Source organism: Trachypithecus francoisi, unplaced genomic scaffold (genome assembly GCF_009764315.1).
Source record: "Trachypithecus francoisi isolate TF-2019V2 unplaced genomic scaffold, Tfra_2.0 Lachesis_group20, whole genome shotgun sequence".
Classification (NCBI taxonomy): Eukaryota; Metazoa; Chordata; class Mammalia; order Primates; family Cercopithecidae; genus Trachypithecus; species Trachypithecus francoisi.
In genome coordinates this window covers 31154271-31182194 of record NW_022681466.1, presented here as the reverse complement: position 1 = coordinate 31182194, position 27924 = coordinate 31154271, and the positions used below count along the sequence as shown (strand labels likewise).

Below are 27924 nucleotides of genomic sequence, written 5' to 3'. Positions count from 1 at the left end.
GAGTTCCACTACTGGTGCCACAGTTGAGCTAATGAGTTCTGATGACTGGCTGGCTCGAATGTGATCAGAAATTGATCTTTGATTGTGGTATAATGGTAGGAATGATCTCCAGAGATACTAACGCTCAAAAGGATAAGTTACATAAAGCTCCTCTTGCTGAGAGAGGTTGGAGAGCATGCTATTTCTATTTTACCCAATATGTGACAGTCTTCTTTGGTTTACATCAGATTGTTTAGCCATCCTGCCCTTGTGTTCATGTCAATGAATGGCAAGGAATGTTTCCCTTTCTTGTGATGAGCAGTGAGGCTGCCTCCTATGATCTCCTCATGGCTGTTATGCATATGAGGGCCTGCCATGATGGTCACTTGGTCACTTCAGAGCCCCTCCTGGTTAAGTGACAAAAGATAGCCTCAGCATGGGAATATGGTAGGGGATAACCAAATAACCAAGTAAACCAGAATAAAGTCCTGCAGATCTGTTGCTGAAATGTGTTTGACACTCCCTGTGATCAAAACAATATTTCTCTCTGGTGGGTGGGAAAGAAATATAACTCTTTCATTCTTCTAATTAAGGGGGAATATATTGTGAAGATAACTCAAGTGAAAATTTGTTAGGTGTATTTTGAAGTTGTAATTAGGTGGTTATATATTCATATTCTCTGTGTTCATAGGCATGTTTGCATTAATTACAGGAAATGAATACTAATTTATTATTGCCTCTGTGCACCATCAGTCTAAATTTATTTACAGATGAGGTCAATGAAAAATGAGTTGAGTCTTTTTTCTTTTTCTTTCTTTCTTCTTTCTTTTTAAAGTTGCTGTTTAGAACACTCAGGACTGTGTTTCGCTGCAGATTTGTCATGGTTAATGAATGTTGCTGTAGCAGTCAATCATGTACTCTAAATACTGTCACACTTTTTTTTAAAAGCCTCAGTCATGAGCCATGACAGAAAAATAAACAAATAAATATAAAGCTAAAAAACTCTTTCACTGAGCAGCTACACTATGCAGAATCCCTGGGGAAGGCTAAAGGAGGCCAGAATAAATGATAATATAAGTGCTGTGGACGTAGGGAAGCAATGATGGGGTATGAACGCAGAGGTTCTGGAGAAAAAAAATACACATACACACACGCGGGCGCACACTCCAGTGGAAAAATTGGCAATATTAGTAGCCTCAAGGTGCAATTTCCTGGAGCAGTGAGATTGACAAGTCAGTACTAAATGCTGTTAATTTAACTAACTTCAGATTAATGGTAGAGTCTGCTATAACTGAAGCCCTCAAACACAGTCTCATTATAGCCTTGCTGGGAAGGTCCTAAATATAGGCATTGACAGTTTAAAACAAATTCGTATACATTTGTGTATTTTTAGACATAGGTTAGGCGTCAGAGTTTGTGTCACAGTTTTCAGGTTGATTAATTGACCCAGTAACTGCACTCTCTACCCACTGCCCCCTCCTTCTTCCACTCCAAATTATAGAGAAAATGGGGGAATTGTCCTTGTTAAGTTATCCAGTGAGCTTTTTATTGTATGCCTGATGTTTGAATTGCATGCATGCGTCAACACTTGGGTGATAGACACATGATTTATAAAAATAAATTTTTCTAATACTATGAAATCCCCCCTATTAATTTTTATATCCACAACAGCTATTACTGGTGTGAATTCCAGGTGGCATTTCAGATGGACAGTTTCTCTTAAGCTATGCTTGGCTCCTTCTGACAATTTTTCTGCTTTCCCTAGAGCCACACATTTTGTTTCTGCATTTTCCCTTTCCTTCTAGGCTTTAGATGCAATTTGAGTTATAATGGTAAAGGAATTCCACCTCTTCAAGATAATGCATTTTGCCTCTTCAGAAACTTAAAGACAGAATTTTATAGCTGGGTGAGCCCTGCAAGATTATTTAGATCCCAGTGTACCTCAAACTGGGATATCTAAACTCTAACGTAATATGGTGGTGATGGTGGGTGAAGTAGGGGGAGAAATGATCGTCTCTAAAAACATAATAGGAATGAATGTGTCTTCTTGGAGCATCAAATTTTATGTGCAGATTTTGATTAAGCATATTATTTAGAAATTAAATAGGTCTATTATGGAGAAGAATGGAAAGTGTTTTCAAAAATTGAAGATTTTGAAAAAAGGGAAACTTTGTAAAACTCTATCCCTTTTTTCCAGGTTAAGTCCACAGGTGCCCTTGAGACTATCATTTGCATCTGTTGTTAAAAGTAATTGCATGCACAAGTCAGAGAAGGACTGACTGAGCCACTGGTTTCCAACCATTTCAGCAAGCAAACCTTTATTTATTTTTTCCAGTGGATTTTTTTAATAGCCTAATAAAACACCCTCTTTTGAAAGATTTTTTTTTTGTCTACCAAACCAGCTGACTTATAAAGTGATCATGTTTCTCCCTATTATTAACGACCTATATAACCATCAATAGAAGCAGCATCTGTTCAGAATGAGATAATCAACCTAACAAACTGGGTTAATAAATTTTAAGCAGAAGCAAGTAAATATGATAATTATATTAGACTGTGCAGTTTATCTTGAGTAATGGTGTGATAGGCTTTTTGGAAGCTTGAAAATTGTTCTGGGAATCCCATTTCTATTTTTGCCACCCTGGAATGGGGGCATTTTCTTTTCTTTCTTTCTTTTTTTTACAATTGAGAAATCATATTTAATAAATCATTATCAATTTTTCATAATGTTTCAAGTCCATTCTTTGTTGATAGCCTCCACATTTACATGGTTAAGTCATTGTTGCTGTGTTTCTTACCTATGACATTATTTTTATCTCCCTTCATTTGTGGATCTTAAGATGTTGCAGAAGGTTCATTCCTGTACCCCAATACAGATTCACTCCCTTTAGCTGCCTTTTCTAGCACCAATATACTTTAAAAAAAACGCACAAACAACAAGCAGTGACAGTGGCCAATTCCTCCAATGTCCAGATTAATAACTGTAGCATGCTAAAGAAAGGTGTGTGTAAATGGCTGGAGATGGTGTATGGTCCAGAGTCCAGGATAAAACGTATTTCCTTTCTGAGCATTCCCTCCATTCCCCTAACCCGATTACATGCATTAAAATGTAGCAAAACCCTTTGGAAACTTCTGTTAGCCAACTGCAAACTCATCTGTTGCCACAAGTGCAAAGGGGTAGGATGTGAACCAGTATATCAGAAAGCTCTTTAGCCACTTTCATTGGTGACAGAACACAAAAGGAAAAAATTCCTAAGTATACACATCAGTCTGTCTCTACTTTTTATAAAACTGGAATAAAATGGAAAAGTGACATTTTTACTAATCCTAATTGAATTTTAAATGTCCTTTTGACACAAAAAGGTATATACATGACACAGCTACACAACCTGTTTTCAAATGGACAACAAGTATTAAAACCCTGGGGATGTATGGGGTAAAACAAGATTGGTCAGGAAAAGAGAATTGTTCCTATAATTGGTAATCTGACACGATGTCTTATTGCCATTTAAAAAAAAAAAGGTCCATTTTCAGTCTATTCAAGTTTGTTTTCATGGTGTTTTATCCCTCTTGATAAAAAAAAAAAATCAGACTTTTGTAACTTGTGTATCAGAGTCAGTGGTGTCAGAATATCTACAATGATCAGGTTCATTGTCACTAACATCTGGTGTTACAGAAGTGTAACTACTAGCCTCTGGATTTGATGGCAGAATGGGGACATTTTCAACTTCCTTATTTTAAAGATGAAGAAATTGAGACCCAGGGAGATGGGATGACTTATTCAAGATCTTCATCTAAACCTTAAAGAACTCGGTGGATTTTTCTCTAAACCAAATAGAATGCAAATCAACCTATTATTTATATATTGCAATTTCTTGATTGTTATCTATTTGGTATGAAATTGGTGAACTCAGTTTGACTGGTTGGTTTGATTTAGAAAATAGAAAGGCTATGTCTGTTTTATCATTCCTGCCCATCCACTTCTCTTTTTCTTGGATTCATTCCCCTTTCACTTCCACCCACAGGACACTGTTCCCTGGAGGCCATACTCCTGATCTCTTTGCAAGGTTTGGTCTTTTCTCTCATTGCAACTGGTCCCTTCTCCAGCCAAGCAGCTATCCTTCTGAGCAGCCATGCCAGCACAATGGAGGGTCTGTGACTGTGTGGTAAGCAGTCGGCAGGGGCAAGACCACTCGGTGGCTCCTGAAACAGGCTCTGTGCTATTGTGGTGTTTAATTATCAACAGCATTTCTACCTCCCAGCGCTTCTGAGTGGATATTTGTTATAAGACCTACCCAGCTAATTAACTACGGGATGGGGTGGGGGGTGGGGCGGGAATTTTGTGTTCAAAGAATACAATTAGAGTTACTGTTTAAATCCCGAGATAAATAATGATCAGGGACTGAAGGGATTTTCTTCACCATTAGAATCTAACCTACAGATTGCCACCTACAGTTTCTTAATTTTGCCCTTGCCTGCAATTACTAAATTTGGGCCTGGTTGATAATTGCTTAAAGCTTGAAAATACAACGAGTGTAAAATGTATACTAATTTTAATTTTTAACCAAGGATTTCAGGGAACAATTTATTTGGTTTGCTTGAAAAAGACGGACATATTTATCCATTACTAATGATGTGCCATTTTTCGATTTAGTGACAGCTTTTCCATTATTATTGGTATGTTCCTCTTTTTTAATGATGACAAAATGAGGCAGTAAGACAATCATTTCATCTCAGAGTTAGAAGGAAACCTTCCAACCAACCTTAGATACCTCTCCTTTAGTACCCTTGGTCCTGTATAATTTCCTACATGAGGGAAACTCACTGTTTACTGAGATGACCTTGTCTATTTTCATACAACTCCAAATTGGAAAGTTTCTTTATCCTGAACTGAAATTTGCTTTCCTATTACAGTCATATGTCACTTACTGACAGGGGTATGTTCTGAGAAATGCATCATTAGGCAATTTCATTGTTGTGCAAACATTACATAGTGTACTTACACAAACCTGGCAGGTATAGCCTACCACACATCCAGTCTATATGGTATAGCCTATTGCTCCTAAGCTACACACCTGTACAGCATGTTGCTGTACTGACTATCGTAGGCAGCTGTAAGACAGTAGTATTTGTTTATCTAAATCTATTACAACATAGAAAAAAGTACACTAAAAATACTAAAAATATGGCATAAAGGATAAAACATGGTAGAGTTATATAGGGCATTTACCCTGAACGGTGCTTACAGGACTGGAGGTTGCGCTGCGTGAGTCAGTGAGTGAGTGGTGAGTGAATGTGAGGACGTAGGACATTACTGACACTACTGTAGACTTTATAAACACTACACAATTAAGCTACACTAAATGTAGAAAAAATTCTTTCTTCAATAATAAATTAGCATACTGTCTTTTGCTTTATAAACTTTTTAAAACTTTTTGAGTCTTTTGTAATAACAGCTTAAAACGCAAACAGTACCACTGTACAAAAATATTTTCTTTATATCCTTATCCTATAAGCTTTTTAAAAATTAAAGAAACAATTTTAAACTGTTTTTGTTAAAAATTAAGACTCAAACACAGACACTAGCCTACACCTATGCCTAGGGTCAACGTTTTCAATATCACAGTTTTCCACTTCCACATCTTATCCCACTGGAAGTTCTTAAGGGGCAGTAACACGCATGGAGCTGTCATCTTTTATGGTAACAATGCCTTCTTCTAGAGTACCTCCTGAAGAACCTGAGGCTGGTTTACAGTTAATCATTTTTTTAAATAAGTAGAAGGAGTACACTCTAAAATAAGGATAAGTATAGTAAATATATAAAACAGTAACATAGTAGTTTAGTGTCATTATCAAGTAGTGTGTCCTGTACGTAATTGTATGTGCCATACTTTTATATGACTGGCAGCACAGTAGGTTTGTTTAAACCAGCATCACAATGAACATGTGAATAATGCATTGCACTGTGATGTTATAACAGCTACAACATCATTAGGCAATAGGAATTTTTTAGCTCCCTTATAATTTTATGGGACTACTTCCATATACATAGCTTAGCGTTGACTGAAATGTTATGCGCGTGTGACTGTACTTCCAAACTGCAAGCAATGTGGTAAAAAGGCTTTGGGGTCCTATAGATCAAGCGCTGCCCTTACATATGGGTGATCCTAACCAGTTCCTCTGCTATATTGAGCCCAGGGTTCTCATTTGCAAAACTGGCATTATAATAGCACTTGTCTTATAACTTGTAACAAACTAATGATAGTCTTTACATAGAAGACTCTCTTAGTGGAGGTTTGCTTATTATTATTGCATCCATTGATCTTATATTTTTAAAAGCACACAAAATAAATCAAAATACTTGTATTATAAAATAACTCTATGTTTTTCCATCAAAAACCCCTCTTGCCTCAAATAAAATTTTTCCATCCTAGCTACTGTTCAGACATATATACTAGTAAGTAACAGCAATTTCAACTCTGTTATTTCAAGGCAGAAAACAAGGTCACTTAGATTTGAACCTTGCATTGTAACGAATATACACTGGGCAGTTAATAACATTTATTTTTGCTGATTATAAGTGACAACCTTCTAACAACTTCACCACTGACTTGTTTTAAGCTAGGAATGACAAACAAAGTAATGTAGGGGAATTCTAAAAATTAAATATTTTTAATTCAAAAACTCTTATACCAGAGAAACACAAAACATAGTTCCAATTTACCCGTCTTAAGATTCAGGATGCAAGACTCATTTTGGCTTCACTGAGGTCTCGAGTTGTTATTACATTTTCAGGTTTTCTCAGGGACATTGAGATGTGGTTCCAAAAAGGTTTTAGAGATCTGGAGATTAAATGTTTCATTTTAATTACTGTGAAATTTTCTTCTCCTACAACTTATTATACCCAGACATGGGGATCTGAAGTGTTCTCTGCAACTTTCCAGCGGAATGTTGACTCACAAAGTCCTTATATAACTTAGATTGTAACTCGTGATTTCTTAAGAAGCCAGAACAAATGACACAGAAAGGAATTTTTGGGACTCATCAAACTCAAAGGGGAAAATGGACATCTTCTCTAAAAGCACAACATGCAAGACACTTGAATGGATTATTTGGGAAATTCAAAGGAGATTGCCCCATGACATCATTGGAGGTTTAAGTAATAAAACAAGATAACGATGTCTTCTGCCAATATTTTCAGTGCTGTCCATAGACGTATAGTGTGAGCCACATCATTTAAAATTTGCTAGTCATGACAATAAAAAAGCAAAAAGAAATAGGTGAAATTAATTTTAATAATATATTTTACTTAACTCAATATATCCAAAATGCTACCATTCCAACATGTAATCAATATAAAATTTATTAATTTTATATTTTATGTTATTTTTGGTACTAAGACTTTGAAATCAATGTAATTTTACATTTAGAACACTTATTCATTTGCACTAGACACATTTCTTTTTTAAATTTTATTTTATTATAAATTGATAATAATATCATATGTATTTATGGGATACAAAGTAATGTTACGATTTGTGAATACAACGTGGAATAGTTAAATCAAGCTAACTAGACATATTCATCACCTCAAACATATATCTTTTTTTTGTGGTGAGAACATCTGGAATTTACTCTTTTACCAATTTTGAAATGTACAACACACTATTATTAACTATATTCATGACATAGTGCAATAAATTTAATAAAACCAATTATTTCTCCTGTCTAACTGAGATTTTGTACACTTTGACTATCATCTCCCCATTGTCCCCAACCCCCTGACTCTGTAACCACTGTTCCACGTTCTGCTTCTATGAGTTCAATCGTTTTAGAGTCCACGAGACTCTAAGTAAATGAGAATATGAGATATTTATCTTTCTGTGCTTGGCTTATTTCACTTAGCACAATGTTCTCCAATTCCATCGATTTTGTCACAAATGACTACATTTCCTTCTTTTTTAAAGCCTGAATAGTATTCAATTATGTATATATATAATATATAACATTTTAAAAATCCACTCATCTGTTAATGGATACTTAGGCTGATTTCATAACAGCTATTGTGAATAGTGCTGCAGTGAACATGGAAGTGCAGACATCTCTTTGACAAACTGATTTCAAATCTTTTGGGTAAATACCCAGAAGTAGGATGACTAGGTCATATGGTAATTCTATGTTTAGGTTTTTGAGGAACCTCCACTCAGTTTTCATAATGGCTGTGCTAATTTACATCCCTACTAACAGTGTACAAGCGTTTCCTTTTCTCCATATCCTCACCAACACTTATCTTTCATCTTTTTGATAATAGCCAGTCTGACAGGTGTTAGATGATATCTCATTTCTCATTGTGATCTTAATTTGCATCTTCCTGAAGATTAGAGGTACTGATCATTTTTTTCCATAAATCTGTTGGTCATTTGTATGTCTTCTTTTAAGAAACCCTATTCAGGTTCCTTGCTTATTTTTACTTTTATTTTTATTTTTGGGTTGGAGTTTCACTCTGTCGCCAGGCTGGAGTGCTGTGGCACAATCTCGGCCCACTGCAATCTCTGCCTCTCATGTTCAAGCGATTCTCCTGCCTCAGCCTCCCAAGTAGCTGGGATTACAGCCGCCCACCACCATGTCCAGCTAATTTTTGTATTTTTAGTAGAGACGGAGTTTCACCATATTGGCCAAGATGGTCTTGGTCTCCTGATGTCATGATCCGCCCGCCTTGGCCTCCCAAAGTGCTGGGATTATAGGTGTGAGCCACTGCACCTGGCCACCTATGTTTAAATTGGTTTATTTATTTTCTTCCTGTTGAATTGAGTTCCTTACATTTTTTGGACATTAACCCCTTACTGGATGTACAGGTTGCAAATATTTTCTCCCAATACACAGGTTGTCTCTTAACACTGTTGTTTCCTTTGCTGTGAAAAAGTTTCTTAGTTTGTTTTAATCCCATTTGCCTACTTTTGCTTTTGCTATCTGTGCTTTTGGGATCATATGCAAAAAATCATTGCCTGAACTAATGTCATGTAGTTTCTCCTGTATACTTTCTTCTAGTAGTTTTACAGTTTCTGGCTTTATATTTATGTCTTTACTCCATTTTGAGTTGGTTTTTGTATATGGTATGAGATAAGGGTCCAATTTCATTCTTCTGCATGTGGATATCCAGTTTTCCCAACACCATATATTGAAGAGTCTATTCTCTTTCCGTTGTATGTTTTTGGTACCTTTGTTGAAAATCAATTTACCGTTCATTCATGGTTTCCTTTCCCGGGCTCTCTATTCTGTTCCATTGGTCAATGGAAGAGATATATTTCAAATGTTTGATACTCATATGTGGCTAGTGGATTCTGTGTTGGACAGTGTAGTTTTAGAACATAAAATTATACACATTTTAAAAAGTGCTTCTATTGGGAAGTGTTTTGGAATGCAAACTGTATAATTAACGGGTAAAATATTTAAATTCTTTACCAGGAACTCTTGGGTCATTTTATTTTGTTTTTGAAAGTTAGGTTGGCTAACAATTTTTAGAAATCATTTACAATTGGCCAGGTAATGCGATAAATGTTTTAATGGTATTATTCCACTTAATTCTCAACAATCTTATATGGGTAATAAGGTAGCCAGCCTCCAGGAGGGCCTGCAGTGACCTATGTCTGCTTGTATTCACACCCTTGTATAGTTCTCGCCCACACTGTACCAGTGCTGTTCTGTGAGATCAGCAGAATTCTGCAGAAATGACGCTATGTCACTTCTGAGGTTAGGTTATAAACATCACTGTTGCTTCCACCTTGGCTGGTCTCTCTTTTTCTCTTTCTTAGATCATTTTCTCTGGGGGAAGCCAACTCCCATGTCGTAGAGTAGCCATATGGAGAGACCCATATATCAAGAAATGCGGGGCTCATGCCAGTAGCCACTATGAGTAAGCTCGGAAGTGGGTCCTCTAGCTCAGTCAAGCCTTACAATGACAGCAATCTCATGGGGTCCCATGAGATGATGACTGAGCCATAACCATCCGGCTAAAGCCATTCCCAGATCTCAGACTCACATGCGACAAACATTGACTATTATTTTTAGTTGCTGTTTGGGGGTAATGATTACACAGCAATATATAATAATACAAGTTAAGTACAATTATTATATCCATTTTACAAACGAAGAAATGAGGCCACAGAGAGGGTAAGGAATTTTCCCACAGCTATAAAAGGTCAGTTGTGGGATTTGAAGCCAGAACACTCTGACCTCAGAAATTTAATTTTTAGCCTTTTCTAAGGGTTTAATTTAAAAGCTGCACCCCAAACAATTCTATTGTTGTTGTGTTTATGTTATAAATCATGGGGAAAAGTCTGCATACCCTCTAAACTGATAACAATGAATATATTTGGGGTTTTGAGGGATGGGAACCTAGATTGTGTGTGCATGTGGGGATGAGTTGGGTGGGCTATCAAAGATACTTTTTAACTTTATCTATAATTTTTCCACTTCTGACAAGGAGAAGATATTCTATGTTGTATGTATATTTAAAACTTTTTTTAAAAGAAAAAAAAGATGACTATAAAACAACATGGATGAACCTGGAGGACATTATTCTAAGTAAAAAAAGACAGACACAGAAAGACATAAAGGATGATCTCACTTAAATCTGGAATTTTAAAAAGTCAAACACATAGAAACAGAGAGTAGAATAGTGGTTGCCATGGGCTAGGGGTGGGGAAAATAGGGAGATATTGATCAAAGGGTACAAATTTCTAATTAGAAGATGAACAAGATCTGGGGATCTAATACACAGCATGGGTGGTGATGGATCTGTGAATTAATTTGATTATGATAATCTTTATACCACATATGTATATCAACTCATCACATTGTATACCTTGAATATATACAATCTTGTCAATTAAATATTTTAAAGCAAAAAACCACAAAAATGCAACTATCAACTCAAAGAACAGGTAACAGGAACTTAGGCTTTGGCCACCTGGTGTTTAAATAATTATTTGAGAACATAAAAAAGATCAATAAGCCCAACATTAAGTAAAATCATTCTCTTCGTAAGGGATAATATATTCACCCCCCTCCAAAGAAATAGGCTTGGGATTGAGTCAATTAAATTCAGTTGAGTGTCTACTGTTTGCCGGGGATTCAGTAATAAATGAGAGAGGTGCTGTCCTTTGGAATTTATGTTCTATTGCAGAAGAGATGAAAATAAGTAAATAAAAACACAGAGAAAAATCATAAGTGCTATGCACAAAATGACAAGACAGTGATGTGATAAGAAAATGTCATTTTAGACTTTGGACTTGGTGGCCAGAGAAAGCCTCTCTTGAAGATGTCACATTTAAGCTGAAATGTGAATGTTAAGAAGGATTTGGCCATGTATTGAACAAGATTAAAAGCATTCAAGCATTTCAAATAGGTGGAATACCTAGTATGAAGGCCCTATGGTAAGATAGCCTGTCAGGTTACAGGAACAGAATGGAGGATGGTGTGGGTGAGGAGTGCGCAGTATAAGATAGGTTTGAGGAACAGATTTGTGAGTGAAGATCTATACCCCTATTTTAGTGAAGCAGAAAAAATATTGAGGGCTCATTCTAGAGACCTGTCTAAGGCTTGTTCTTTATATATTCTTATTGGCTGCAAATCTTTGTCCTTTGAGGGTGGATCTGATTTCAGGAAATCTCTCTAAATAATTTGAAGCCAAGTCTGACGAACACAGAGGGTGATGACGCTAGGCAATGCTGTTTTGGAACAAAAATCAGGTGTGACTTTCAGCAACGAGTCAGATTTTCTCATAAACTGACTCCGAGGACAATTCCAAAGTGTTCAGAGCAATGGCAGCACTGTTGGGGCAAGTGTGGGGTCTCCCAGGAGGACCATGTGGAAGGATAACATTCGCTTGGATTGTAGACTTTCTAGTGTGTTTGTTTACATAAAACCAGCCTCATTAGTTTATAGTCACACCTCTTAGACATGGCCTGACCAGTCCCAGCACAAACACGAACCCCTTACTACTGCAGAAATGAGTGGTGCATCCTGACGAGACTGCCAAAACTGTAACATTGGTGTCTGCACCATACTCAAATGACAGCAATTCTGCAGTTGCATTTTATGAAGTAACTGGACACAACAAATTCTGAGTGACACTTTTTAGTTCCACAGGCAGCATCTGAGAGAAAGTGAGAGGGAGGCATTCACCAAGAAATTCAGAGGGAGGGGAGAGGGACTAGAGAGAAGGAGAATGTAGCTAAGGGAAAGGGCAAAAAGACTGAAACTAAGAGGTATTCCTCCATTCTTACTGGTCCGTATCATTAAATAGTGTAAAAATAAAAACAACCAAGGTTACATCTACAACCAAATTCTGTAACAATGTATGGAAAACAATAACAACAGTATTAACAACAAAAGATACCCCAAAGTTTAAGTTACTGGAATACTTGAAGGTTTTTTCCCATACATTCTGTGTATATGCATGTGTGTGTGGGGGTCTGTGTCTGTCTAGGATACACATAATGAATGTACATGTGCACACTAAGACTTGACATCTGTGACTCCCAGTAACATAAGACAAGGCTGTCACAAAGGCTAAAATTTCAACTGTAGGCAGGGCACGGTGGCTCATGCCTGTAATCCCAGCACTTTGGGAGGCCGAGGCGGGCGGATCACGAGGTCAGGAGATTGAGACCATCCTGGCCAACATGGTGAAACCCCATCGCTACTAAAAATACAAAAAAAAGTAGTCGGGTGTGGTGGCGGGCGCCTGTAGTCCCAGGTACTGGGGAGGCTGAGGCAGGAGAATGGTGTGAACCTGGCAGGCAGAGCTTGCAGTGAGCCGAGATCGCGCCACTGCACTCCAGCCTGGGCGACAGAGTGAGATTCCTCTCAAAAAAAAAAAAAAAATTCAACTGTAATTTTCTGAGCATCTACTATGTACTAGGTACTAGAGTCAAAGAATGAAATAAAGTCTCTGTGAGTGACCAAATTTGTACACGATAGGCAAAAGAGCTAGTTTCTTTATGGTTACTATCTATGGGGCCTTAATGGCCATCTCAGAAAGGCAAGACTCCCATCGATGATTCAGCAAATTCCTCCCGGAGGCTACTGGTTTGAGGGTGGGGACAGAATATGAGTTAGTCAGAAAAAGGGAGGGGTATATGACTGGGGGCTTTTGTATACAGAGACAACAAGTGTTTCTTTGATAGCAGTTGTTCAACTGAGAATGAGTCATAGCGACTGGGATCCTAAGTGTATGAAACAGTCCATGGCATACCAATGGGTGTCCTGCGGTTCCTCTATACATTGGCTTTGCAAGTTGCAGTCCTTTCAGATTTGGTGGCTGTTTTCCTAAGCTCAGCACATCAGTCTGCAAGAAAGTACTTGGGACTGTACTTCAATAATGGCTGATTGTTTTTCTGCAAGGAAAGTATATTATTTTGTGCTGTTTGCATGAAGCTAGGAGGAACAGAAAAAAGTCACTGAATAAAGATAGTGGATTCATCTAATGAGTAGGCTGGGGTTCTGCATATATTTAACTTCAGAGCAGTGTGCAAGTATAGAGCACCGCTTCTGAGACTTTTGTATGAGTAAGGAAACACACATGGTTGAGTTTCAAGCTATGCATACAAAGAACACATCCATGTGGCTCAGACATCAAGGGGTTAAAGATAGAAGACAGGCCTGACCAATGGTTTAGGAGTTAAGTCCCTAAACCCTCTGTGTCACTGTGATTCCTGTTAAGACATGGAAAAAGCTACTGAGGATGTTCTGAATTGTGTGAGGATACTTAGTTGGCATAGTGAAAAGAATACTGGGCTAGTTTTCAGAAGGGAATACACAGAGAAAGAGAAGAAAGAAAATTAACCTTGTTAGAAACCCTGGACTCTGCACTCTGCTTTGAAATATGTAACTGTCATTAGAAGAGGAGCAGATGGAGAGCCAAAGCAGGGAGGAATTGAGCATCTAACGTGTAACAGTGAGCATGCCAAAGTTTTCTCACAAACACCAAGGCAGTTCATACAGATCTGGGTTTAAATTCTGACTCTACCACCTATTAACTTTGTTGTGTTGGGATAACTACTTGACCTTTAAAATTCCAATTTCTTTATTGATAAAGATGAAGAAAACAACTTCTACCTCACAAGCCAGTTGTGAGGATCAAGGGAGATGATGTAGACAAAAGCATTTTTGTAGGTGTAAAACACTCTAAGAGCTTCAGACCTCATTGTTACTTTTCCTCTCTTATATATCCTGCCTCTTTGGCTTCTGAGGAACAGTTTACAGCAGGTGTTTGCTTATCTGGTTCTGGTTGGCAGACTGGTTTTTCTCTTGGGCTTGCTCAAATTCATGTACAGAAGCATTTCTGATTCTTTTGTACTTGATATATAAAGTGAATTAAACATGCCTGAAAACACTATGTTTTTCTATTCTGCCTCTGTCCAACAGGACTGACGCCTTAGTGGACAGAATAGAACAAAGAAATACATCATATGACTTTAGCAAACAGTAGAAAGGGAGAGGTGCAGGGGCCCAGAGGCCATAGCCCTCCACATTGGTTATGTGGAAAGGCAGTGAGTTTGTGCAGAAAGATTCCAGGGGTTGGCATCCTACAGATTTGGGCTTGAGTTCCCTGGCATCCCTATTCATTTGCTGGATGTGTGACCTTGGGACAGTCAGTTAACTTCTCAGAATCACAAGTTCCTATCTTCAAAATGGAGTCAATAACCTTATCCTGCAGAGTTGGTGTGAAAACCAGAGATGTTGCATGTGGAGACTTCATAGGTACACAACCAATATTGCATTGCCATTTTTACACATGTGAGTCTATATGTGGTAGTATCTCTTTGCCTTCTTAGGTAGCCAAGGTCATTTAGGTGTCATGTTTCCTGGAGATTGAAACCTGGGTTTATCTCCCATCATTTGTCCTTTACAACTTTGTGATGGTAACATGGTTATCATCCCAGAGAGAATGAGGAGGAACACCAGGGATCTCTTGAACAAATTTGCTTTTGGTTTAACTAGATATTTAGTACTTGAGTTCTTTTATAGAGGTTTAATTATGCACAGGGGGCTTTGGGAGGTAGGCAGTCTTACTGTTTTCACAGAAAAAGCAGAGTTCTTTGTAGTGTCGCAGGTAAGTAAGTAGGACTAATGTTTCATCCAGCCCCGTGCAGGATGGCCATGGCAACATCTGGATGAATGGTCTCCTTGTTCCTGTAGAATGGGGCTCAGTCTGCATTCTCCATGTTCAGACCCTCTGATTGTCTCTCCACCCTTCTCTCCCTGGATCTTTGGGACAGACGTTGTTGCAGAATAAATCAGAAGGCAGCAAAGATGCCATTTCAATTTCTTCCATCCTCATTTATCATCCTTCCAAATCCTACAGTTCCACTAAAAAGGGGCAGCACTTTGACTACAGAGCTCTTTTGAAGAGCTGAAATCCTACTGAACCCAAATCTTCACTGTCTCTGATATGGATGTGGTGAGCTTAGCATTTTTAAAGTAAGAAATTTTCTGATACAAGGATCTGCTTCTGTACCTAGTCTTTGGGTAGTGGTGATTTATGAAATTTAGGAGCAGAGATGTGACCTCTAATTACATATTTGCTTGCTTCTCTTTCAGCCTTCTGGGTCTCACCACTTGGAAGTAAGTGAATCAGTATTAGTGAAACTAACAGTTTGATGAGTTTACTTTTTTCTTTTAGGAAACATAAAAACAGTGGCTCACAGCCATTGTGGTCAATGGGTCAGAGAGTTTTCACTAAAGGGAATGTGAGTGCCTACTTCATAATGTTGCTGTGAGGATTAAAGGAGTCAATACAAGGGAAGTGCTCAGAAAAGTGCCTGACACAGGGTGAGTGTTGCATGATATTATCCCATCCACTCCTGGGTGGGGTCTGCCACTGGCCCCAGTGCAGCTTTCTTCCCCAAGTACTATCAGTGCTACTTCAAAACACATCCAGAAAGAAGCCAGTCACAAAAGACCATATATTATATAATTCTGTTACATGAAATGTCTAGAACAGGTAAATCTATAGAAACAGAAGTTAGGTTCATGGTTGTCAAGAACTGAGAAGAGTTGGGGAGGTTGGGGAGTGATAATAGTTAAATGGTATGATGTTTCTTTTCAGGGCGATGAAGTTCTAAAATTGACGATGGTGATGGCTGCAAAACTCTGTGCATATACTAAAAACCATTGAATTACATACTTTAAATGGGTAAATTTTATGGTATGTGAGTTGTATCTCAATAAAGCTGTTAAAAATATATCCAGGGCCTCTTCTTAGGAATTGTTGTGTGAAAATGACCCAACAAATGCAAAATTTACATCTCTGTCAGTCAAAAAAGCATAGTGCTCCCTCATCTCCCAACGCAGCCAAACGCCTGTACAGGAACCTCTCTGAGAAACTGAAGGGGAGCCACTCTTCCTTCGATGAGGCCTATTTTAGGACAAGAACTGATCGGCTGAGTCTCAGGAAGACCTCAGTGGTAACGAAACCATTTTTATTCTTGTGTCAGTTTGATTTATTCAGTTATGTTTGGGTTTAAGTATATTCTAAGATGATTTACGTTTATTTCAGAAGTTGATGCTTGCAATTTTATAAATGCTGGAATAGAGTCAGGTAAGGCAGTAACTGCACATATTAATGTTTTTAGACAAAGCCTGAGTGATTGTGAGCTGTTTCCCTTTCTTTTTGTTTCTTTTTCTTCTCCCTTAATTTTTATTTCACTACTACACTAAAAAATAAATAAACCTCAAAAACTAGCAGCTTGACAAATATGAAGTCTCAGGTTAAATGGGCTTTCTGAGAGTTCCAGTGTTCATTCAAATAATAATATTTCTGATTTCTTATGTATACCACACATTCTTTCCAAAAGCTCACGTCTGTAATCCCAGCACTTTGGGAGGCCAAGGCGAGCAGATCATGAGGTCAGGAGGTCGAGACCATCCTGGCTAACACGGTGAAACCTCGTCTCTACTAAAAATACAAAAAAATTAGCTGGGCGTGTTGGCAGCGGAGGCTGAGGCAGGAGAATGGTGTGAACCCAGGAGGCGGAGCTTGCAGTGAGCTGAGATTGTACCACTGCAATCCAGCCTGGGCGGCAGAGTGAGACTCCGTCTAAAAAAATCTCTCTCTCTCTCTCTCTCCAGAATTCTGACACTATTCAACATCACTGTGTTGTTAGTCCAAGCATCCAGTCTGTCTCCTGGACCACTAAAATGACCTTGTAACTGGTCTTCTCAATTTCACAATTGCCTCGCCACTGTCTCTTTTCCATAGAGCACTGTAGTGATCTTCTAATGTAAATCAGAATATGTCATTTATCTTCCTAAATTGCTCCACTGCCTTCCCATCATACTCTCCACAATTCAAGTTCAACACTGACCATGGCCTCAGGGTCCTGCATAATCTGGTCCCTGTGACTTCTCCATCAATCATCATTCTCCCTCTTGCTACTTTGCTTTGGCCCCATTGACTTTTTTTGTTCTTCCAATGTCAGTCTTATTCCTGCCTTTCTCAGCATCTTTCTATTTGCCATTCACTCTGCTGAGAATCTGACCCCTACATCTTCTCATAGCTCATTCCTTCATATCATCTAGAATTCAACTCAAATATTACCACATCAGAGAGGCTTTTCTTGCCCAACCCTATTTATGTATTCATTTTTTAATTGACATAATGTAACTGCCCATATTTATGGGGTACAACTTGATGTTTTCATATACATTTATGTTGTATAATCATTAAGTTAGGGTATTTAGTGTATCCATCACCTCATGCATTTATCATTTCTTTGTGGTGAGAACATGCAAAAGCCTCTCTTCTAGCTACTTTGTAATATACAATACCTAACTGTTAACCATTCCAACATCACCCTACTGTGCAGTAAACAGCAGACATTCTTCCTACCTAATTGTCAAAATTTAAAATAGAACTACCATGCAATGCAGCAATTCCACTACTGGGTATACATCCAAAGGAAATGAAATCAGTACGTTGAAGAGATATATGCACCCCCATGTTTATTATGGCACTATTCACAATAGCTAAGATATGGAATCAACTTAAGTGTCTATCAACAGATGAATAGATAAAGAACATGTTGTATAAGCCAAGCAAAGAAAGATAAATATGCCGTGATCTCACTTATATGTGGAATTTTTTAAAAAGTTGATATCATAGAAGCAGAAATTACAGTGATTACCGACAACTGAGGGGTCGGGATTGTGAGAGATTGGTCAATGGGTACCAACCCATTTCAGGGTGATGGGTTTAAAATAGTCCCTTCCCTATCAATCTCTAGCCACTCATCCATTTTATTTTTTTTCATAGCATTTATCACTATTTGAGTTTGTATTTTATCTATTTACTTGCTCATTGGACGTCTTCCCAACAAGCATGTAATTTCTGTGAGAATAGGGATTTTTGTCTTGTTCGCTGTTACATTCCTAGCACCTAGAACAGTGTCCCGCACTCGGTGTTTATTAAATGAATGAATGAAGCCACTGCATTGACTGTGGATACAAAACAGAAATACGCAAATGCTCATTCTCCTATGTATATCTCTTATTTTGTATCCTTACTTGGAGTATCTCACATAATTTTAAGCTTGTGATAAAATTCTTAGAAGTTCTTTGGGGGTTCCTTTTCAATACCACTCAGCATATTCTATTTAGAAAGGAACTTGATGCTGAGACCAATAAGTGCTGTCACTACTTGCATGAAAAGTCCATGAAAACATCCGAGGGCTATCAGAGTCTATGCTTAGTTAATCATTCCTGCTCTGAAAGTCAGCAGAGCAAAATATGGTTCCTTTGAAAAGTTCTTTCAAAGGATTAATAGTAAACTATTTTGGTGGCATAAGGCTGGAATCTGTCTTTACCAGTACATGTGTTTATTCTCAGGTTACTTACAGTGTGGACTTTCTTGGGCCCCTGTCCTCAGAAGAATCCTCGCAATGGGCACATTGTTGGTCATGATGGCAATATCCAGGGGTGTCAAGCCCTCGCTGTTAGGTGTGTTAAGGTCGAGTTCTTCTGGTGTATACTGACACAGGAGGATCTGCACAGCATCCATATCCTGCTGTTCGACTGCCTCAAACATGGCTTCATTGCCCTGGAAATTCTAGAGAGGAGCAAAGGTAGATTAACACAATTTCTTAAACCAGTGTGTCTTTGTAGCTTAGCTCTTTTGAAGTTTAGAGACTGTTTCAGGGACTGCATGTCCACTTATAAGTGGTATAACTACAATTTATCCCAAGGTCTCCAAAGTAAACACTCTGTTGGACTTCCTCTCCATCATTTCTAATGGACATTGAATAGATGCACTGAGAGAATACAGGATAGCCTGGCTAGGCTGTAGATAAGAGCAAACCTCAGCTTTCCCCAAAGCAGTCTTCTGAAAAGTACTCTAATAGTTCATTTGGCTGGGCGTGGTGGCTCACGCCTGTAATCCCAGAACTCTGGGAGGCCGAGGTGGGCAGATCACTTGAGGCGAGGAGTTTGAAACCTGCCTAGCCAACATAGCAAAACCCCATCTCTACTAAAAATACAAAAATTAGCCGAATGTGGTGTTGGGTGCCTGTAATCCCAGCTACTCCAGAGGCTGAGGCAGGAGAATCACTTGAACCCAGGAGGCAGAGATTGCAGTCAGCTGAGATCGTGCCACTGAACTCCAGCCTGGGCAACAGAGGGAGACTCCATCTCATGGAAAAAAAAAAAATAATTAAGAGATGTTCTATGAAGAAAATAGCATGTGGTCAAATCAATTTGATAAACATTAAATTAAACCAAGTGTACCCCATTATTTCCCTGTAGGCTTCCTCAGGTCTTTAATAATTTTAACATGTCTTTTATTGCATTTGCTTTGACTATTCCTGGAATGGTGTTCTATAGAGCACAGTTTGAGAAATGCTGGCATAGATAATGTTAAGGTAGCCGTTACGGCTGGCTTGGAATTGACAGTACACTTGTTCTGTTTTTCCTCAAACTCACTCCCTCCCTCCCCATCCCCAGCCTCTACATTGTCATCTTGTGTCTGGACCATGGCAATGACCTGCCTGCTGCTAGTCTTGGGCTCCCCCAGTTCTCGCTCTATACTGATACAAGAATAATCTTCCTAAAATATACATGTTACATGTTACTTCCGTATTTCCAAATATCTACTAGCTCCACGCTGCCTGCGGGCTGATAGTTTCTGAGCCTGAGATGAGGGGTCCAAGTGTTAGTGTTCAGGGAGGGTTTCAGTGACTGGATGGCAAATTGGTTTTGGGCCTCATGGGACTAGAGTTGAATATTTGTGGAATACAGTTCACTTACAGAAAAAAATCACTTAAGAAAATATGGTTCCTTTGAAAAGTTCTTTCAAAGGATTAATAGTAAACAAAAGAGAAGAATTCCGGAATTCTTTTAGGTACATATTTCTTAGCATGTGGGAGAAGACCAACACACGTATTACTTACACATGTATCTGGTATCTTCACGAAGAGTTGGTTGGTCTTTAAAAGAGTTGAAATACCACTGGTTTTGATGTGCATAGGAATCACCTGATTAACATGTGGAAGATCTCCAGTGACCAAATGTTCAGGTGGTCAGGTTTTATTTTTAGTCTCATTAAAAATCAATTCTCCCTATCAAAGGCTGCAGGTCAGCTTTAGCTGAGTACATAACACAAAATTGAAATTTGAGGAAAATACAAAGCTATTATGCAAATGCTTGTTTTGACAATGGGGACCCAGGGAATAAAGCTATTTTGGTATGCAGTTTTCTTTGCTGCAAGACAATCTGCTGAATGGTAAAGTGTTTTATCCACAATCTGCTAAACTGAAGAGCCTCTGATGCTTAGGCCCCAATTTAACCACAGCCAAGTCCTCCAAAAAGATGAGCTTGAAATTAGAAAACATATTAGAAAACAAATGAGTTCAAAATTAAAGTGCCACCCCATCCACAGTCATGTATTTGTTTTTGGCTCTTAGTATTCCTAATTTCTCATGTGCCATATTTACTCTCACTCTTAAGTCATTTCCTCCTCCAAGCTTTTGTTGGCAAACTTTGGCATGCTTCTATCTGGAAAGGCTAGGACTCATTTCTGTTTTAAGAGCAAACAAATGGTGCCATTACTCCCTGCAAAAATCCCCTTGCTGAGCATGTTAATATTATGCTCTCAGCTTTTACTGAGGGCCATTCTAAGAAACTATTATATGTGAAAGTCTGTAACATCATCAGTTCCACTATTTATGCCATTCTCGATTACATAACTCACTATGACATCTACAAGGTCCAGAGGACTGAGCAACAGGTGAATATTCATTTCTCCTGATGGACTGAGACATTTTTAGCTATCAACAGATGGGATGCTATAACCAATTGTGTTTCTTTTTCTGCTTTGACTTTCTGGGAACTCAGAGATGAATGTAATGATAAATTTCAGGTACAGGTACTCTATTTGCCTAGATTTTTTGATATATCTATTTTTATTCTTATATCCAATATTTTCTTTTCCTAGTTTTCTTTTGTGTGTGTGTGTGTTTTGTGTCTTTTTTTCTTTTTTTTTTTTTTTTACATTTTTCCTTTACTTTCCTTCCTTCCTCTTCTCTCTCTTTCTTTGTCTATCATATAATACATGTGCATTCTTTGGATTCTATTTTGAATGCTTTTGGAAAGAATGTGTGGTATACATAAGAAATCAGAAATATTATTATTTGAATGAACACTGGAACTCTCAGAAAGCCCATTTAACCTGAGACTTCATATTTGTCAAGCTGCTAGTTTTTGAGGTTTATTTATTTTTTAGTGTAGTAGTGAAATAAAAATTAAGGGAGAAGAAAAAGAAACAAAAAGAAAGGGAAACAGCTCACAATCACTCAGGCTTTGTCTAAAAACATTAATATGTGCAGTTACTGCCTTACCTGACTCTATTCCAGCATTTATAAAATTGCAAGCATCAACTTCTGAAATAAACGTAAATCATCTTAGAATATACTTAAACCCAAACATAACTGAATAAATCAAACTGACACAAGAATAAAAATGGTTTCGTTACCACTGAGGTCTTCCTGAGACTCAGCCGATCAGTTCTTGTCCTAAAATAGGCCTCATCGAAGGAAGAGTGGCTCCCCTTCAGTTTCTCAGAGAGGTTCCTGTACAGGCGTTTGGCTGCGTTGGGAGATGAGGGAGCACTATGCTTTTTTGACTGACAGAGATGTAAATTTTGCATTTGTTGGGTCATTTTCACACAACAATTCCTAAGAAGAGGAAAGTCTGATGTTATATCTTTTACACCACAAATTGTAAGGTGACATATAATTTTATCATCTCCAGTCAGTATCTGGAATCCCAATACAATATTATCGCTGGTAGGGACCTTAGAGATTATCAGACCCCACTTTTTAATGTTTTAAATGAGAAAGCTGAAACCCGGAGGGAGGAAGTAGCTTATTCATGGCCACAGAGCTAATTGGTGGCAGGAATGAAATGACAACCTCCATTTACTATATAAACATATTCATTTACATACAGACATATATATGATTGAACCTCGACTCAAGTCTTTACTTCTCTATCCCAAGTGAGGAAGTGTCTCTCTGTAACCTAGGGGGTCTGTTCAATTCCTCTTGGGTATATACAACTGGGAGTTTTCTACTTACATGCCCCTAGATGCTGGCTTCTGTTGGGTATATAAGAAAGTGTGGCTCTGTCTCAGATGGACAGACACAAGTTAACTTCTGCATAGCCCCAATTTCTTGAGGTAGCAGTTAACTTGCATCTGTCCTCTGTCCATCTGAGGTTTGGCGAATTATCCCAGTACTCAGAAGCTTGGGGAATTTGTACCCATAGGCCCATCCCTGCTCACCTCAGATACCGTGGATGGGGTCCACCAAAGCACTCACTACTGGCGTTCTTCAATTAGTACTTGACTGTTGTTTCAGAAATCTCTAACGACATCCCCACCAATGTCACACCTGAAGTCAGTTTCCAGATCAGCCATGCCATTCAAAAGCCACCCACAATTAATTTGGGTATTGATCTTGAAATTTTGATGCTATCAAGGCTGTGGCTGCCTGGCAGGTGTATATGTATTGGATGAACAAAGGAATGAATGAAATAACTAGTCAAGGTAATTCTGTGCAAAGTGTCTCCCTGGTAGAGCCTCTGATGCACCAGGCCCAGCACTCTCTGGAGCATGTCACTGCCTTCTCACCACTTCCCCTCAAATGTTTTAAATTTAATTTTTAAAATTAGTACATAATAAATATACACATTTTGGGGTATATGTGATAATTTAGTACATTTATATAATTTACAAAGATCAAATCAGTGTAAATTCCTATCACTTTAAATATTTAGGAGCCTAGTATATAGGAAGACTCATAGTATCTAATATTTTTGTTGTTGTAGGCATTCAATAGATAATTTAGAATAAATGAGTGCACATACGAGATTCTATTATATTTAATATACTAGAGCACTACCCAGAAAGTTAATTTCATCTTCATGCCTTTGAACTGGATTCCATGTCTGCTAGCACAAACTAACTTTGATTCACTTTGACTTTAAGAAATGGAGATTCATTTTCATTACGTTGTTAAATGTCCTCAGGCTTTTTGTTTGTTTGTTTGTTTTCTTTTTTTTTTTGATTTCCAGCTTTTAAGTTCATGGCTACATGTGCAGGATATATAGGTTTGTTACATAGGTAAATGTATGCTATGGTGGTTTGCTGCACAGATTATCCCTTTACCTAGGTATTAAGCCTAGCATTCATTAGCTATTCCTGCTGATGCTCTCCCTCCTCCCAGCCCGCAACCTCTGACAGGACCCAGTATGTGTTGTTCCTCACCATGTGTCCATGTGTTCTCATCATTCAGCTCCCACTTAAAAGTGAGAACGTGCAATATTTGGTTTTCTCTTCCTGCATTAGTTTGCTGAGGATAATAGCTTCCAGCTTCATCCATGTCCCTACAAAGAACATATCTCATTTTTTTTATGGCTACATAGTATTCCATGGTGTATATAAACCATATGTTCTTTATGCAGTCTATCATTGATGGGCATTTGGGTTGATTCTGTGTCTTTGCTATTGTGAATAGTGCTGCAGTGAACATATGCATACATGTATCTTTATAATAGAACGGTTTGTATTCCTTTGGGTGTATACCCAGTATTGGGATTCCTGGGTCAAATGATATTTCTGCCTTTAGGTATTTGAGGAATCACCATGCTGTCTTCCACAATTGTTGAACTAATTTACACTCCCACCAACAGTGTAAAAGTGTTTTGTTTTCTCCACAATCTGGCCAGAATCTGTTGTTTTTTGACTTTTTAGTAATAGCCATTCTGACTGGTGTGAGATGATATCTCATCGTGGATTTTATCTAATGATCAGTGATGTTGAGCTTTTTTGCATGTTTATTGGCCACATGTATATTTTCTTTTGAGAAGAGTCTGTTCATGTCTTTGCCCACTTTTTAATGGGGTTGTTATTTTTTCCTGTAAATTTGTTCAAGTTCCTTGTAGATGCTGGATATTAGACCTTTTCAGATGCATAGTCTGCAAATATTTTGCCCATTCTGTAGGTTGTCTGTTCACTCTGACGATAGTTTCTTTTGCTGAGGCACCTTTTAAGTTTTGTCTGCAATTTCCTTCGAGACAAAAATACTTCCTAGATCCTTTTAAGGTGGTCCTACTTAGTCAGTCTTAGTGATGTCCAGGAGGCCCTACCCAGGTTTAGCTAAATGGACATATTTACATTTGGAAGGATGATGCAATGCATTGTCTGTAACGTATATGTATGTGCATGTTTTCATAAATCTTTAATAACCTTCTCAAAAGTAGAAATGGAAAGCAAGGTGATTTGGCATCTTTTTTCTTCATCTACAAATCCTTTACCGTTGATTCAATAGCAAATAGAGGGTTTTCTCTAACTTATTTTTTTCCATTCCCACAAAAATTCCAGATTCATATGCAAGCTGGCTCACATGCGGATTGCCTTAACTTCCTTCTTTCTGCCTTCTGTCTCTAGCTTTTTCCTTCAGCATTAATGCCCCAGTTCAAGCCATCTGTTTTCTCTACATCATTATTGTTCCCAAAATAACTCTACATTCTTTTGTATCTCCCACAATGCCCAGAAGTCCAGTAAATAAATTCTTGTCTATTGATCAAATTCCAGCTACTTGCCCTCTAACTGATGACACCTACCCACATGGCCCCTTTTGTCTTTGCTCATCTCCCATCTGTTCCCTTCAGTCAACATAGGTTGACTTTCTCTGTCTCTCTGACTTCCTTCTCATCCTCCCCCAGCTGTCCCTTCCTTCCAGGCTATTCTGTAGCCGTTTCCACTCTTCTAGCTTCTTCTATCATTATGTTTTCTTTTTCTACTCTATATTTAAAATTTTGTCAGATAAGATGGTGAGAAAGACAACTTTCTGTTATTTGTTATTACAAATATGCCCCTCCCAACAAATTGTACTCTTAAATTTTTACCCTTATGGAAAGAGACAAGCATTTGAAAATCAATGTAGCTTTAGTTTTGGAATTTGGCAGGCCCAATTGGAACCTTGATATTGTTACCTGCAATCTATGTGACTTTGGGAATCTTATGTAAATTCTATGAGTTTATTTCATCATTTATCAAAAGACATTTATCAAAACTCTTTTTTTCTAGAGTTGTGAAAATTTATCAACAAATGAAAGGTACCTATTCTGTTTTGTGCATAGTATCCACTCAATAAAGAGTAGAAATTATTACATTAAGTATCTTTCTCAAAATAGAGACATCAAAGTATATCATAACAATTTAAATAGTTTTATTGCTTGTTTTAAATAATGTCTTGAAATTAATTTTATGTACTCAAGTAGAGACTTCTATATGTTTGTTTATAGTAACATATAACAAAACAGATATAGGAAGTAGAAACTTCAAACTATTAGAGGGAAGGGTAGAATAAAGATTAATCTAAAATAATTTAAAAATTAAAAAATAAAAAACATAATAAACAGAAAATGTAAAATGAAGTCATAAGGTTAATGTCCTAATATTGGCTTTTCATAAACGATGAGATAAACTCAGGGAATTTAAATAAGGTGCCAAAAGTCACAGAGATTGTAGGTAACAGTATCAGAATTCATTTGGGCCTGCCATTCCAGAACCAAAACTATAGGTTGAATATATCTGTGCTCACAACATATTCAAAAGTTTACTTTTCCTAATAAAAGACAAAGACTCTCCAACTGGAATTCCTAAAAAGCCATTTACAAATGGCACACCTAAATAAACATTTCACATAAAGATTGAAAATAAAAAAAAAAATAGTATGTCAATGGGAATGGCAGAGAAAGGACCTCCAAAAGTCCTTTTCTCTATAAAAGCAAAGAGAACCATAGAAAAATGGCTAAAATTAACTTTTTCGGGATCTGGGAAGTTAACCAAAGGCTTGCAGCAATCCAGGATGTCTTTATTCAAGAAAAATGGCTGAATTTAGTAAGAACAGCAAGCTTTGTGGCATTCTAACTTGCCCTGTTCCCATATTCTCCAGGTCTGTGGCAGTCTTGGAAACTAACAGTTTACATTCATGGTAAGACCAGTGGCCTGTCCCATCAAGCTACCATTGACTTCCTTGGCAGAATTACAAAAAACTTATTTAAATTTCATCTAGAACCAAAAAAGAACCCATATAGCCAAGACAATCCTAAGCAAAAGGAGCCAAGCTGGAGGTATCATGCTATCTGACTTCAAACTATACTACAAGGCTACAGTAACCAAAACAGCATGGTACTTGTACCAAAACAGATATATAGAACGATGGAACAGAACAGAGACCTCAGAAATAACACCACACATTTACGACCATCTGATTTTCAACAAATCTGACAAAAACAAGCAATGTGGAAAGGATTTCCTATTTAGTAAATAGTGCTGGGGAAACTGGCCAGTCATATGCAGAAAACAGAAACTGGACCCCTTCATTACATCTTATACAAAAATTAACTCAAGATGGATTAAAGACTTAAATGTGAAACCCAAAACCATAAAACACCCTAGAAGAAAATCTAGGCAATATTATTCAGGACATAGGCATGGGAAAAGACTTCATGACTAAAACACCAAAAGCAATTGCAAAAAAAGCCAAAATTGACAAATGGGAGCTAATCAAACTAAAGAGCTTCTGCACGGTAAAAGAAACTATCATCAGAGTGAAGCGGCAACCTAGAGATTGGGGAAAAATATGTGCAATCTGCCTCTCTGACAAAGGTCTAATATCCAGAATCTACAAGGAACTTAAATAAATTTATAAGACTACCAGAGTTGCTACATCATTAACAAAATGCTTAATTTTCAAGAAAACTATGTGTGAACCATGCACAGAAACAAAAATTATGTCCCATACTGAGGCAATAAAGCAGTCAATAGAAATGATTCCTGCAGAATCCCAAATGCTGGACTTACTACACAAAGACTTTTAAATTAGCTATTTTAAATATATTCAAAGAACTAAACCATACCCAAAGAAACAAAGAAAATTATGAGAATGATGTCTTGCCAAATAGCAAACACAATAAAGAGATAGAAATTATGAAACAAATCAAGAACCAAAGAGAGATTCTAAAATTTAAAAGTACAAACAACCCCATCAAAAAGTGGGCAAAGTATATGAACAGACACTTCTTAAAAGAAGACATTTATGTGGCCAAAAAACATATGAAAAAAAAGATTATCATCACTGGTCATTAGAGAAATGCAAATCAAAACCACAGTGACATACCATCTCATGCCATTTAGGATGGCAATTATTAGAAAGTCCTGAAACAACAGATGCTGGAGAGGATGTGGAGAAATAGGAACGCTTTTACACTGTTGGTGGGAGTGTAAATTCATTCAACTGTTGTGGAAGACAGTGTGGTGATTCCTCAAGGATCTACAACCAGAAATATCATTTGACCCAGCCATCCCATTACTGGGTATAT

General features: G+C 37.7%; 1 protein-coding gene across 2 annotated transcripts in view; it reads right to left on the bottom strand.

Moving 5' to 3' along the window:
* Positions 1–27924, bottom strand: part of ANKFN1 (ankyrin repeat and fibronectin type III domain containing 1) — a 365709-nt gene that overhangs the window by 138845 nt on the left and 198940 nt on the right. Inside the window, exons 4-5 of one of the 2 annotated variants that reach the window (XM_033183583.1) lie at positions 22007–22208; positions 18880–19090 (exon numbers count right to left, since the gene is read on the bottom strand). In XM_033183583.1, coding sequence (XP_033039474.1) covers positions 18880–19090; positions 22007–22208 — 413 coding nt within the window. Of the gene's footprint in view, positions 1–18879; positions 19091–22006; positions 22209–27924 lie in introns of those variants that run through there. The other variant, XM_033183581.1, reaches the window with a different exon arrangement.